The 15981-nt window shown below is 37.0% G+C and overlaps 1 protein-coding gene across 2 annotated transcripts in view; it reads left to right on the forward strand.

The window, feature by feature from the left end:
* The window catches only part of PARG (poly(ADP-ribose) glycohydrolase), a 64422-nt gene that overhangs the window by 3256 nt on the left and 45185 nt on the right, over positions 1-15981 (forward strand). The window contains exons 3-7 of one of the 2 annotated variants that reach the window (XM_027698621.1): positions 2315-3298; positions 5527-5710; positions 6883-7005; positions 8309-8392; positions 9449-9523. In XM_027698621.1, coding sequence (XP_027554422.1) covers positions 2315-3298; positions 5527-5710; positions 6883-7005; positions 8309-8392; positions 9449-9523 — 1450 coding nt within the window. Of the gene's footprint in view, positions 1-2314; positions 3299-5523; positions 5711-6882; positions 7006-8308; positions 8393-9448; positions 9524-15981 lie in introns of both variants that reach the window. The other variant, XM_027698620.1, reaches the window with a different exon arrangement.

Consider the following 15981-nt stretch of genomic DNA (forward strand, 5'->3'; position numbering starts at 1 on the left):
TACCTTGGCACATCCTCTTGAGTTACTAACTGAAAGACTTTCACTACAAAAAGCTAACTAGTCCCCCATCCCTCTCTAAACCCCCAAACCCAAACTTTTTGCTGACAGAGATTCCTGAAGCATCTCACAGTTTAGGTGAAAAAACATGGCTGTTCCTACAAAGAAAAAGATGGGAACCTGCAGCAAGGGAAGGCAAAGCAGGACTTGCTTCCAGTAGCAGTCAACACTGGATCAAGTTAGCTGTAGTATCAAACTATGTCCTTGGTCAACAGCTCTGCTTTCATTTTTGTTTAAAATAGGGCAGTAACAGTTACAGATTTTGGCTGATAGTCCTATGGTCAACTCACAGTTTTGTTGTTATTTTACATTTTGGTTTGTCTCACTGGACTGAGGTTGTAGTTTAAACATGGGCAGCTTGATTTAGTTTCAACCAGAATTTACAGGTGCTCAAATGTGCATTCAGGTTATTTTATGAAAGATGTTCCAAAAGTTTTGCTGCTGAATGGCTTCAGGTAAAGTTTGGTATTTTTCGCTAATGTGCTGTCTGGAGCAATGATTGCGAGGCAGCATTAAAATTAAACTCCAAAGAGTTTAACTATCTGGTACAGAGCAATATCAGATATTTTTCTATAGCTGCCATTGTAAAAGTGCTAGTTTATTTTTCATTGAGTTTCTTCTAATAAATACAAATTGAAATCTATATCAGTGCTAAAATAGCCGGGAAGACTCATCCTAATGATTAATACAGAAGTATGCAGAGCTAATTAGAGGCTCACAGGTTGCAGTAAATCAGGGATGTTAAAAGGATGCTTAAGGAGGAAATTAATTATTTTTTTTAATTCCCTTTAGAATAGTGTTCCTCCATCCCTGCTAACAAATTACAGCCTACTCAGTTTTAAGCAGCAGATTATTCATGTAAACATTTCATGTGCCTTTCTATTGCAACTAACATCACAATTTTAATTTAAACTCTGTCCCTGTGTTAGATTTGATATCTCAAGTTGGCAACATGTTGTCAGTACCTTTAAAGAGTCATTCAGGTGGCACCAGTAACATAAGTTTCATTTCTGTTCATCAAAATTTTCAGGGACAAATGCAGACATGGGAAATTATTATAACATAAACCCCTCTAAAGTCCTTTCCAGACTGTCATCTGTTGCTTCAAGCCCCCTTTTTTCTTTTTTGTTCTGTAGTGGTAGGAGTACGAATGCTCTGTCCTAATCCTGAGTGGTCTTTTAGAAGAGGTCTGTTGTCATTCATGGAGAGAATTAATGCCTTCAGGAATCTGCTAAGATGTTCAGTTGCTGAATTTAGGATTGGGTGATCATTGCATATTTTCCTTTTTACTGTAGATGGGAAGCTGGGCAATGACCAGACACAGAGTTTGGTTTGCATTGGTAATATACAGAGTTGTAACAATACATTCAAGAGAAGATACTGTTCAGAGCAATGTATTCACCAACACTAATCAGGGTTTTTTTAATATTCATGTGCCATCTAAGTAATTTTCTTTATCAATACATGGACACACAAATTAGTTTGTAAATGTGAAATGACTTTTCTATGTCTTCTTGAAAAATTTCATCTGCTCATACAAAGCTCAGTTCATTTCTCTGTGTAACCATTAGGACACATTTCTGTCCTGCGCTGTCTTACACAAGGACAAATCAGGTTATTTTTCTCCTAAAAAATAACTGATGTAATGTATCTTTTAAATTTATTATCAGTTCTAAATATACTTTACACTCGTGCCTTTGTATGGTGATTTTTTTTTTTTAAGAGTCATGGGCTGTTTATGAAAGTAAGAGAGTAATTGGATATTTTTGAGACTTTGGACTGCTGTGCCCTACTCTTCTAAAAGATGAATTTGTAGCTCTGAGGGAAAGGCCCTAAACCCACTGATTTCCTTGCTCACTGTATTAACAAATAAAAATGAAAGTTATGGAGGACTTTATCATGACTTGTAATGTTTTTTCATCTGGAGAAAATAGCTAAATATTTAGCTATTTAGCTGTAACAGTATGAGGGCAGCAGCCTCATACTGTTTAGGTATGAAAATAAGGATAATGACTAGATTCCTAAGGTAAACAACTGATTAATCATCTTTTGGAGCCTTTAAATGAAAATAGGTTGCTAGTGGGCTACATTCCTCAGTGCAGTAAAAGTTGTCGATCCTGGTAGTGCTCACTTACAGAGTAGAATGAGTAAAAATCTGTACTTTCTATTGTTCGGTTATCATTGTTCCTTAAAAAAAATACTTACAGAAATTTCATTTGGAAATAAGACATTGAATTCCCTGACTTCTCTTCCGCAGCTCACACAGCAAAATTACTAACAATACTGAAGTAAATCCCAAGATGACTTCCATTAAAAAAGAGAACTTTTGTGAGCATGATGTGAAAAAGCTAGAGAGCACTTGTCAGCAAAATTACACAAAAATGTCTGTGGAAGTTGGTGCAAAGCCTGTAAATTTGCCTCAGATGAGCAACATGTGTAACTGGGAGGCTGAGGACAAAGACACAGCCTTGGATACAGATCCTGTGAAGGGGCCGCAGTCTGGAGACCTCTTCAAAAATGCCAACATTGATCAGATGCACAAAACTGGCAAGCAGGCCCAGAGAGGCTGTGAGGAAAGCAGTGAGAGTTGGACTCAGAGGAAGTTGTCATCAGGCCAGTCTTTGAAAACAGGAAATACAAAACCTCCTTCCAAAGACAGTGACACAGATGGACAGGTGGCTTCATGCAATTCACAGAAGCCGAAGAGTTGCAATTCTGTCTGTTTAATGGGTGAACAAGGGGAAGGGGATGTAATTCCAGAAAGTCCGCTTTCAGATGCTGGTTGTGATGCCTGTATACCTGATCTTGGAGGTCCTGGGCAACTGAGCAAATGTCAGAGCAGTTCAGGGGACTCACCTGCTTTTGAGAAAGAGAGTGAACCAGAGTCACCAATGGATGTAGATAATTCCAAAAACAGCTGCCACGGATCAGAGGCTGATGAAGAAACAAGTCCATTTCTGGATGAGCGAGAGGAGAATAATATGTCAAAATCCATAAACAAATCTTTTAGAATTCAATATGGGGATGCTGAATTGGAGTCTAGAAAGTCACGTTTTCCTGCCAAGGTCTGTGGCAGCTTTGAGGAAACAGATAATGCGGTTAAGGAGGACGGTCTGCATACAAAGCCACTTGGAATCTCTCCTGCTCCATCATCAGAATTCAAAGGTGCAAAACAGAGTGTGAAGAGAGACTCCAAAATCACCTCTCACTTCATGAGGATACCTAAAGTTGAGGAGAAAAGGTAGTGTTCCATCTGTCTGCTCCATCTGTTATTTTCATGCTTGAAAATTTCCTGTTTGGCCACAGAACTTTGGAGGCTGGATTATATAAAGAATTTTGTAAAATATAGTTTAAGACAAAAAGACAACTCTGATATAAGATTGAACTTATTTTTAATGGGACTGCTTGTGCCTTTAAAGGAGATGTTTGTCCAGTGAAATTTTTAAAATCATTTGTTAAAATTGGGGATTAAGACACCGTAGGAAGTTGATTTTCTTTATCAAAGTAGTGATTTAAACCATGGGATTGTTAATGCTTGAAAATGAATGGTGATACAGGAGTGCTTTATGGAGTGTATCTTTAGCATTCAGTATTTAATTCAGAATACTTGAAGAGACTGATATTTTTTCGGTTGTATTAGTTTTACCTGTCAAAAATAGTGAATCTTACTTTGTTGAACCATCAGTGCTATTGATGCTTTGATTGAAATAGATATGAAAAATTTCACGTTTGAAAGCAGTTGTAGAGATCTGTTTCTTTTTTTGTTTGTTTGTTTTGTTTTGTTTGGCTTTATCCATAATTTGTTAGAGAGAAGGACCCATGGTTACACACCACAGCAATGGACATAGAAGCCGTGAGCATGACACGGGACTCTGAACTCCAGGTGTTGTGTAAGGACGAAAGGATAATCTCTGCTCTGAAGAGCTTAGATTGCAGTGGGAGCTGAGAAAGTGAATTAGCAGCTAAGAAGTGAGCAGAAACAAAAGGGCTGTGTGTGTTGGTATAACATGCAATTACCTCACTAGACTCAAGTCCTTAAGGGCAAGGAAATATTTTCGCAGGTCTTTACTGGGACATGGTTTCTGGATGTGAGGAGCAGGACAAGGAACTTTTCAAGGAAATGGAAGAGAGACTGCAAGAGGGTGGCTAATGGGTGGCAGGAGCTTGTATTTGAGAAATCTTAAGAATAGACTGAGCACGTGAAACAAAAAGAAAGGTGGTTCTTAGCAAATTCTTCATCCATTTTTCCCAAAAAAATTCTTGAAAGGGGGGTTTTAAAATTTAAAATAATGGCTTTAGGGAGTTCCCTTTTCACTAATTTAAATGAATTGCTGTTGAGCAAAGCAGCAGAGGTTGAGGCTTGTATTTTTCAGTGCTAGAGCATTGTGTGTTAGAATAAATTGATGTTTGAGAAGGGAAACTCATGCAAAAGTGGGGAGTTTTTTGTGCATAGATGGGAATTCTGTCAGTGCTTTACAGAATAATAGTAAGGTAGAGCATGAGGCTATAAAGAGATGATTTTTTCCTTCTGGGACCTAAACAAGATAATATGAAGGTCATAAACCTGAGTGCCAGGAAAAATAGTGGTATTGCCTATGGTGCTTAAGAGGGTGATTAGAAAATCCTAAAGGTTTGCTACTAAAGGTTTTTGTTAGACCAGGTCTACAGCAGATAAGACTGGCCCAGGTCTTAACTTGCAGGGGAAGAAGCAGTAGTGTATGAAGCAGGTTTCAGACATCAGTAATGCTGTGCCAGGGTTGTGCACAGGGGTCAGCACTTAGTGTGTTATGTCAAACATACAACAGGTTCAGATTTTTCTTCCCCAAAACATCTGAGATCCACGCAAATACCTCTGACCATTAAAGACGATTAGTTCATCTGCTCTTGCATATATTTGAATGTTGCAAGTGTTTTTTTGATTACTTTTAAATGTCTACTTCCATTGCAAGTATTATATGCCTGACGGGAGAAATACAACCCCAGAAAGGGTGCTAAAGGAATTTGTTTGCTTTTTTCTTTTTTTAATTTTCACTTTGAGGAAGGAATATGTGCATTTGTGCATGCACACATTTGTTTTCTAACAGTTGGGAAAAGGCTGTAGAAGGTAGGCTGACAGATGCAGACCACTGAATCTGTCTCCTGTCCATGGATAAAGAGATCCTGTTGGGAAGGATGGCTCTGCAGAGGAATACTCTGCCTTAATAACCCACTGCAGTTCTGTGAAGGTGTTTGCAGCCTGTAGAACAGAGTGTTTTGGTAGACATCATGTACTTGTCTGTGCTGGGGAGGAGGAGGTTGTTGGTGGTGGGAGTTTTCCCCAGATAGAGCTTTGTCCTAGGGCCAGAGCAAAGGCTGGCAAATAAACTAACTCTGTTATGATTGCAACCCTGGGGTGGAAGTTTGTGTATTTGCCTACCAGGTTTTTTCAGTGGAAATAAAATGTTTCAACGTATTTTATTTTGACAGCAGGAAAGAAAAGTGTGAATTCAAACCCCAGAGGCCAGGAAGGAAGATGCCTAAATATGTGCCACCTCCTCTTCCAAGTAACAAGAAGTGGTTTGGAACACCGATCGAGGAGATGAGGAGGATGCCGACGTGTGGGGCCCGTCTGCCTCACCTGCGCCCCTCCGCCAATCACACAGTCACTGTCAGGGTATGATGGCTCAGTGTGTTACCTGACACCAAATTTCTTACTCAACTGTTCAGCAACGGGAAATGCCAAATGTTAGTCTTAGATTTCAACATGCTACTAATACTATTTCTTTGCCATTCCTTGCGAGTTGGCTTGGGCAACTGATTTTCCTGAAAATTGACTTTTCTGATGCACAGAATTAGGATATTAAGATCCACAAGAAACATAATTATGGTTTTACTGCCTCTGTCTTCTTAGGAAGAAGTATTTTTGTTTTGCATGGGGGTGTGTGTGCTTCCTTGTCTGAGTTATAAACTGTGGGAATTTAAATACATCTGCAAGTAAAATTTGTACTTCCGACATTTTCATTCTGTATTTTCATTTTGATATGATTCTAGTTTGGGTTCAAGATGTACAAAAGGTTCAAGATAAGAAAAAAGGCAAAGAATGAAGAAGAATTTCTAGCAATTTTACCACTTCATTTTAGATTGAATCTGATATGTTTGCCTTTAATCCTTTAGAGTAGTGTTCAGTCCAATTATTGTTGAAATAAAATGTGACCAGAAACCTGTAGGGTCATGGATAAATCCCAACCAAAACAAAAGCAGCTTGAGTTTAAACACACATTCTGAGACAATCAGTTTTGCCTGAGGGCTATATATCAAATTAAGGGGCTATATATCAAATTAAGTCTTTAAGAACATTGTGTTATTTGGTTTTATGTTTCTGATGTTCTGTGGAGAAAATTTGAAATATTGCTCTATCTATAATAATTTCTCATCCTTTTCAGTGTTAGGTTAAAAGATATTATTTCTGAACATGACTATTTGGAACTATATTTTGAAAATATGTGGGTGAAACTGTGTAGATACTTAAATTCATAAATGAGAAAATCTTTAGCTGGTAATTGGATATATAGTAATTGAATATATTACCATTACTCGAGTGTGTTTCAAGAGGTCAAATGATAAGGTAGCATTCTTTTCAACAAGTATAATGTAAGATTAACAGATGGATTTTTTTCTAACTGAACATCCATTGTGTGGTCAGTTTGCAGCTTACCCCTTTCCACAAAGGGTGGCTGTAGATGAGAGCTTTTTTAAACTATGTTTTTGCTTGCTTTTTATTTCTTCCATTTAGAAACTTGAAAGCAGAGTCTGAACTTTTTCCCCCCCTCTCCTTCTGTGTTGCAGGTAGATCTTCTGAGGGAAGGAGAGGTACCTAAACCTTTTCCAACTCATTACAAAGATTTGTGGGACAACAAGCATGTTAAAATGCCCTGCTCAGAACAAAATTTATACCCTGTAGAGGATGAGGTAAGATTAAGTATTTACAGTTGTGTAATCAAATAAGTTTGTTTACACATAGATGAGTTTTCAGCCTACTGCATTTGCTCAGTTGTCAGGTTGTGTATGGAATGAGAAAATCAAGTCTGAAAAGCTGGATTCTGGGTCATGATGCTCCAGATAGAGCAGAAGACTTTTTTCCCTAGTAATTATTTTGCCTCACGAATGAGTTGATGATGTGTATATTTCTATGCTTAAATGGAGTGGAAGCTTAAGCTCCTTATAAATCATGTATTTATTTACTTATGTGTTTATATGGTATATATTTTGCGTGTGTATGTGTGAAGCAATTGGCAATGACAACAGATGTGAGTGAATTTGTAACCACAGTTTGATAGTGAGGTGTGTCTGACTGTTGTTCTGCTAAAACAGTGGCAGAGATTGGAGTTGACCCTGAATAGTTTGTTGATCTGGTATTTCTTGTCACTGCTTGAGACTTACTTAAACATACCCACTGAAATACTTCTGACTGTGGTGAATAAAATCAGCAAGTGTCTCTTATAGTGAAAACTGTGTAATGATTATTGGTACTTGACTCTTGAACAGAAAATTCTTATAGCCTCTATGAAATACACTCAGCCTTTTAATTTATCAGTTTCAAAGATGGAGCATATTATGAATTTAATTGATGTTTCAGAGATAACACGTTGATAAGATAGATCTTTCTTTGCCAGATGAGCAAGATGATTTGTCTCTGCTCTTGTAAGAAATAGTCAAGACATGGTAGTCTCAGAAGAAATGTCATTATTGCTTGCAGTGGGCAATACAACTTTCTGTTGAGGAAGAGTGTCACAGGATGTCTTAAATTTGGGTTGGCATGAGAGTCAGCCACGGCAATATGCTTCTATCTTCCAAGCCCTTAATGTTCTTGAAGTTACATTTTTATAAAGTTCAGTTTATGTTTTTGAGTTGCAGATTTTATAAAGTGTGGTCATGTTTTATCCTCAAAATTCAGTCTTTGCAAGGAATGTACGGAACACTATTTGTCCTTCTTGAGATGGCATGAGGAAGAGTGCTGTGTTTGTGGAAAAAGAGCTCTATGAATTTTGTGAATGCTTCAATTAAAAATGAACTCTTGCAGAAGTAAAATGCAGTGGATTAGCGGTTGCAGAAGTTACTTTGCAGATACTCAAAAGATGTGTATTTTTAAAGAATTTCACAAATAAAGCAAAGTTTATTTAAAAATAAATGTGAAGGAAGACAATTATTAGTAAATGTGTCTTTCTGTTTTGGATAACTTAATCTGATATTGTTTTGGGCTTTTGCTTTAAAGAATGGAGATAGAACTGCTGGAAGTCGATGGGAGCTAATCCAAACTGCCTTACTTAACAAATTTACCTGCTCGCATGATTTGAAGGTAAGGTTGTCAATTTGAAATCAAACCTATGTATATAAGTACATTCAGCTTCTCTGTGTACTAATAGTGATCCTGTCTCAAGCCTATTTATTTCATTACTTAATAAATTATTAAAAAAATCTATGCTGTTCAAGGGATTACCTAATGAATTGAAGTTCTCAATGGGTCCTGAGTGTTACCACTGAATTTATTAGGTATTATTAAAATTATTGTCTTTTTTAAGTTTACATAAAACTGTGTTTGTCCAGCAGTATCTGCTAGTTTGTGGTAAATGTAGCATGAGGGCTTTCTGTAGCCAGATGGTAGGGGATGCACAGGTGGGAGAGTTTGAAATAGTAACTTTTGCTTCAGTTCACTCCACTAGAATTGCAACCATTCAAGCTGCTGACAAAAATCTGTAGAGTTTGGAGACTAATGCTCTGTTGATAACTTGTAGTTACGTTACATGAATTGTGACTTGGACCAGCTCAGAATTGGTATTATATTTTTTTGTGAAGAATAATGTAATTTAGGTTATATCTGAAAGGCAGGGAAAGGAGGACAATGCGAAAGCTGCAGATGAACTTTAAATGAATAAAGTGTTTCCACAGCAGCTGGTGAGACTCCCCTTGACAATACTATTTTATTTGGTATATTTTTCTTGTGAATTTTTTCAAGGTGGTAGTGTTGTCGAGGGTCTATTTAATTTTGTTTCTTTGAGTCTCTAAACTGGCACAACTACTATATTGCTGAGAGACACCTTTTATTGGTATTTTTAACAAGAGCAAGCATGGGGTGCAAACCATTGATGTTGTGTGTTGGCAGATCCAAGCAATCTTGTTTTGTGCTAGGAGGAAAAACCTGTAGACTGAAGCTTATTAAATGTTAAACCTAATATAGAGGGTTCAATATCATGGAATTGCACTGTATTAATACAGTGTTATGGATTTTGGTGGGCTTTATGGCAGGTTTTAGCCACCAGATGGTGCTGTTCCTTCAACAAGGAAATTTCCTGACCTGGTTTTTCTTCCCTTAATAATTATCTCTAAACTCTGTTTTGTTGTGCTCTTTCCCTAGGAGGCCATACTGAGGTACAACGTTGCTTATTCCAAGAAATGGGACTTCACAGCTCTTACTGACTTCTGTGAGAAGGTAAAACAAGTTAATATAAAATAGGAAGCAAAGTAAAATAAAAGTGACTACTTTTCCTATATACCTCAATGTTTTTGGCTTTATTTCCATTTTCAAGAGTAAAGGGTTTGCAGTCATCATCTGTGTGAACAGCTACTTGGCTGGTAACTTCAGCTGAAACAATAATTATGCTTTATAAACTGGCTTAATTTTAAATCTTAAACATGTAATTTGGGTGCTTCAGTAACACCTAAACTTACTGAAGGTAAGGTGAGAAGTGCCCTTTCTCTGTTTTATGAAAACAATCCTGACTGATAATCAGAAACTGCTAATTAAAGCATTGTGGGAGATTAAATGAGATGCAGTAGAAATTGTATTTTTATTCCACCAACTCAGAAGTACTTCTAAAGCACATGTGCTTGTTTTCTTGGGAGGGGCTTGCTAAGCTCTATTAAGGTTCGGTGGAAACTAAATTTGATTTGAAGTTAGTTTTGCTGGTTGTGTGTGTAAATAGATGTCTGCTTAGGTCATGGGGTCAGAGGAGGTGTTCTCTCTGTTGCCTGTTTCCATTGCATGTGGGGACTCTTTCACAGAATGAGTTTTCTTTAGCATGCAGCACAGTATTGTTATTATTGACAAAAGGTAGTTATAAAAATGCTGGTGGTACCATATTTGCAAGCCATGAGAGCTACTGTGCTCACCCATCCTACTGATTCAGTGCTCCCTCCTCTCACCTCTAGAGCCTCTCTTTTTTTTGGGCCGCCTTGGCTTGATGGTAGAGTTGTGGACATTTGGCCTCCTTGCTGCTGTTGACGCTTGTACCAACTGAAATTCACTTGGCCTGTTCAGCTGTTCACTCTTGTGTTATTAAAGTACACATATTTAAATTAGAATGTTTTAAACTGCAAGTGCTGTTTAGTTAAAAATCCGACTGAGGAACATACCAGGTTTGCATCATATTGCTACAAGCGCAACTGAGCTTGTCCTGGCGTGTTCCTATCGGGCATTTGGGATTTTGGAAACTATGGGTGATTAGATCCAGAGATCATCAGCCAGAGAGCATAAGTAATATCAGCTGTCTCCAGAGAAGAGAGTGACAATAGGGAAATAAACTGTGTTTTGGGCATCAATCTTTCACTGGGATGAAAAGGAAATGTCTGTGCCCTGGGAATGATGATTTATTTGTGGGGTTACCAGATGCAGGGAGAAGGGCTGTTTCATACACAGATTTTAGACCAAGTTAAAGAGTGTGCAGCAGTATATTAAATAAGAAAGAGTGAAGTGCTTGTGACACAGTGGCCTCTTGTAGACCAAAGGAGCAAAATCTTACCCTGGCTTGCTTTGTTGAATGTATTGAGTTTAGTGAACAGACCACGTGAACGTGGTACATTTTGTAGAGAAATACTTGAATCTTTTGTATTATAAAGGAATGTGTGAACTCTTCAAGATTTTTGAGTTAATAAGACATCTGCTTTCAAAGACTGTTTGCAGTCTGCTTAAGCTCTTGAGTGAATGTTGACATCTTCTGTGGAAATGACCTAAATATACAAACTGTAGTGAATTGTAGTGCTTTTGAATTTACTGTATTTGGCAGTTAGTGGTTAAGGGCATACCAAGGGCCTGTGTATTTTCGTGTTTATCCTACAGTTTTGAGAGTACAGGGGAACTGTTTCAGGTGATGTTCGCCCAGCAAAGGTTGAGGGGGTTGGTTGAAAGGAAAGCTGCCTTCAGTAATCAGCCCAAAGGGAGTGGCAGTAGCTCAACAGAAGGAAAAATAGACACAAATATATATTAAAAGAAAAAGATTAAAGGAGTCTAGTTGTGTAAATATCTACTTATGTTCTTGGATGCTATTGACTTTCAGTGCATGCTTAGCCAAAAATTCTGTGGTCTGATTTAGAAGAGAACTGTGTCCACAAATCTGATGATGTCTCTTTTAGGGATTGAAGGCCACTGTATTCAGATATTATTTCAATAGGTCTGTGTTTGATAAATTATAAAAAGCCATTTGTTGTTTTATCTTCTGATTATGGACACTGTTCACCTAATCTGTTAATCTCTTGAAGGTTGTTGTATCAGTCTTACATTGTGATTCTATTTTAGGTAGTTTCCTTCCAAGTTACACGATCAAAATATGCATTATTTTTAAACCCTACTCTGTAAGATTCAAGTCAATTGTCTTATAATAACAATAATTACCAGTTTCTTTGGCTTAAATTTCTTTCCTTTAGGATCAAAACACTTTCAGCTTTCTTAACTAATAGGAAATAAAAACGTAAAGTGTATGTGAGCCAGGATTTTTTTCCAAAACTAGATTGCCTGACCAGTTCTGCAGTTGTTCAAAGTGTTGGCAGAAGAGGGAGCTCTCAGACTTCTCAAAAGATTCTTTTGAATGTCGGTTTATGTGTGGAAGTAAAATTCCTGTTTGTGTAGTGAAGTAAATTTGGAAGCTTGGATTTTTTTGTTTTTTTTTTTTATTTTTAAATTCATAGAATTTATACATAGGACATAGAACTTGTTTGTAGAACAATGTACATAAAGATCTGGGTGGCTTATTTGCTTCAGACATCTGATAGTTTTGTTGTCCTCTAAAGCATTTCCACACTGTATTAATTTGTTTTGCCATCTCTCTGTTAATATTGACAGACAGGCTTAGGATTTATTCAAGTTATTACTTAGTGGATGCAAGTTATTAGTGTTAAGATTTTTCTTCTTGTGTGCAAAGTTCTTGTCACTTGGAAGTCATCCTTGCATCTGTTTCTCCAGGACATACCTAGGAAAAGGTAAGTTTAGAAAAGAGTAAGGAAGAAGCAGAAAAGGAGAAGTGAGGAAGCCACTATGGAGCTGTATTGGGACCCACAATGTGCTGTAGTTGAGCTTTTTTTACGTGAATGATGATGAGTTTGGTATTAATTACACGCTTTTGCTCAACAGTGCTACGTACTGTAGTAGTTTTTATTTTTCTTTTTTTGCAGATTTCCCCTTCCACTTCCAGGCAAGACCAAATTATTTTGCTTTTTCCCAAGTGCATGAAATAAAAAGTCTAGTTCAGTCATTAAAGACTTATGGCTTAGACTAATCAGCAATGGCAGCAACTTTATGTAAAGGAAGAAGTAGGGTTCTGTCATTTAATACAGTCTGCTGCTTTAGATTGGGCCTGCTTGTTCTGGACATGCTCTGTTTTTATTATATTGCTTTAAAGTCTCATAGAGCTTAAGCATAACTCTTCCTCTTCCTGCTTGCATCTGTCCTGCTCTTTCAGGAACAGAGGAGTGTTTTAATCTGAAAATGATGTGACATTGTATAAGCAGGGCATAACTTTCTTGAAAGGTGATCCTTCCTTTAAACTCAGTTTTAGTTGCATAGTATACAAGAACTTAGGTCAGTAGGATTTATGTTGTGAAGCTTCAGGAACCTTCGTGTTAGAGAACCTCTGTGATCCTTAAAATCGGAGTTAGCATTTAGGATTCCCCAAATACCTGTTTAAAACGTTACTTGTGAAAGGATGTCTGTATGCTGTTCGGTGCTGAAAAGGATTATATCCAATACTTAGGCATGTGATTAGAAGACAAACTGTAGTCTTTGGTGCTTATTTGTGTATTGGAAATTGCCAATAGTTTTGATGTAAGTTTGATTGATCTCTTAAATGTAGACCAGAGAATGAGTTCAGGTAAATTTGTGTGGCATAGACAGTGATTGTCTTGGAGCTTCTGCAAGTCATCAGAAAAATGGATCACAATACATCCTAGAGGGTACAATTTATTGTATCCATAACTATTTTTGTTCTTCTGGACTTTTTTATCTTGATCATTTCAGTGGAAAGTTTGTATCTGTGAAATGGAGACGATCCAGTGAGAGGAGTCAGGAATGGTGTAAAGTTACCTAATAGTTCCCATATGAGGAATGTCTAAATAAGTTAGGAGAATTTCACCTTTTCATCTTAGGTAAGAGAGATGTGAGTAATGGGTATAACAGTGGTGCCCAAAATAAATGTAAGAGAGGATAAAGAGGAAATGGCTGTGCATTCTTCTAGTACAGCAGTTAAGGGACACCAGCTGAGTGTTCCTATTGGGTAAAGGTTTCAACACCAGACTAAAGTAATTATTTACTGGGGTACTGAATAGAAGGCTGTGGAACCCCTTGTCATGGGACATGTGGCCTTACATCAGGTTTTGAAGGGATTTGGAGAAGTTGCTGTAAGAAAAATCCCATTGACACCGACACAGATACTGTGATGGACTCTGGAAATTTCTCAAACTGATTACTGCAAGTGAAGAGTGTTGTGAGGAAGTGCTGCTGATTACTTGGTTTTCTTGCTGTTAGACTTTTTAAGGCATCTTTTCTTGATGGGCTTTGATGAACTTTTGTCCATTTTTATGTTCTTATGACTTTTCTGGGTTGAAGTTGAGATAGAAGTGGCTTTGTCATGACACTTTGTCATGCTACACCATGTGGTGTAGCATCGGTATGAGGTGTTGCTGACAGAAGGGCATGGGATCTATACACTACCCTCTTTTAGAAGGAAAACATAATAAAGGTAATTGACATTTTAAATGAACCTCTTTTGAAGGCACTTCTGTCTTTTAAAATTTGCTTTTCCAGGCTCTCTGTAGAACTTTAAACCCTTGGTCCCTACTTGACTCAAGTAGGAATACTTAAAGGGGATACATTATCAGTATCTTTACAAAAACACTCTCCACTATATAATACTCAGTTTCCAGCTGTTAGATTTGGCTTTTAGTGTAGGAAGAAGTGTGTGTGTGTGTGTCTACAGTGCCTGTGTATGGATGGCTTGTGGTCTTTTTGTCTTCTGGGAAAGCTGTTTGAAGCAATCAGTCTATTTAATGACCAGAAATTGCGTATTTGCTCGATTCCCATATAAATTAGGCATTGAGGAGATCTTTTTATATTATGAAAGAAGCTGTCTTAACTTTTACATTTGGATTTTTCTATCAAATTGAAAGAAACATGACAATGCTCTTTAAAAAGACCAGTCTCTTCCCTGTCTATACTTAATTACAGAGAAGGACCTTCAGGATGAAGGAAGAACGTACCAGAGCACTTTATCTGTGCTCCTTTTTCTCCTTTTCCAGTCAAGCATGAGTTCAGTGGTTTTTGCCTCAGAATTGACTGTTAGCAGTTGGGTTTTTTTTATGGCAGAAATCTCAGCTTATCCTAAAATCTGATAAAAAGCCATGTAGAAAGAAAACAAAGTCACTTATCAAGCTGAAGGAATATATTGCAATTTTTCTTCACCCTTTAGTTATACTTTTACATGGTATTCAATATAGACTTTTCAAAATGTTTCCCTTACAATTACAGTAATTAGTTTTGAAAGAGGATTAGAAAAGAAGTTCAATTTCTCACTTCTTTCCACTAAAACTTGCATGATAATACTTCTGTATACTACATCCTTTTAGAAGTCCAGAACAGCTGTGATGTGGAGGCTTTGTTACCATCTGCTTTTACATGCAAGTGTCTATGTAAATTTCTAGAATCTCACTAAATTCCTCTTTCAAATTTTCTATAAATGTAATTTAAAAATACATAAACATGTTAATATATAACACGAAAGATAAATATACAAAGAAATTAATGTATAAATACAACTTTTTCTATTTTACACAAATGTTGCACATCTGTATTACAAAACTTTTGCTCTTCCAAAAGTTTGGTTTCCTTCTCTTGAAAAACTGAAGTTAATTATTGTACTAGAAATTATTTTTTGTTTGCACAAATCCTTACTATTTAAATTTTGGCCTAGCAATATTTATATGGATGTGTGCTTTCCAAGATACCACTTTTTCTACTGTAGGTGTTCCACACAGATTCCAGAATATAGGAGAATATTCTTAAAGTGAGGAGTGGTGTAGCATGTTACAATGAGCCTTGTTTCTGTTAGTTAGTGCTTTGCACTTAAGAATAATAAGTAGAAGATAACTAATATATTTCACTGAAACACCTAGCACGTGTGTGTTGCTGAGTTGTGGTATAAACCTGTAAAATCTGGGATAATATCTGCAGAATGTGCTTAGTGCATTTTTTGGCCAAACTGTAGCATACATTTAAATATATACTACAGCATAGTATACTGGCACTTTTGGCCTGGACTTGTTACTTTTCAGAAAATGTCAGATGCAAGTAATTGATTTAAGGTAGAGAATAAGAATACTTAATGTTAGAGAACTGAGGAAGACCATCAGATGTGCAACTTCTGGCAGTGTGTCTGCTTCCTCTCTAAGAAGAGTTGGTTGCATTTTGAGATCACTGAATAAAATTAACTGTTTTGTTAATTAAATACTCAGAATGTGGCAGAACCACACAGCCTTTGTGTGTGTGGTCTTATCCTTAATAACATCAAACTTTGCTTGAGAAATTTTGGAAATCATCTGGACAATTTTGGAAATTACACTTCCATTTTTTTTTTTTTTTACCATTATTTCAAACCTTCATCTGAAAAAACGCAACATCTGAAGGTG

This window comes from Neopelma chrysocephalum, unplaced genomic scaffold (assembly GCF_003984885.1).
Source record: "Neopelma chrysocephalum unplaced genomic scaffold, ASM398488v2 Primary Assembly neopelma1_131, whole genome shotgun sequence".
Lineage (NCBI taxonomy): Eukaryota > Metazoa > Chordata > Aves > Passeriformes > Pipridae > Neopelma > Neopelma chrysocephalum.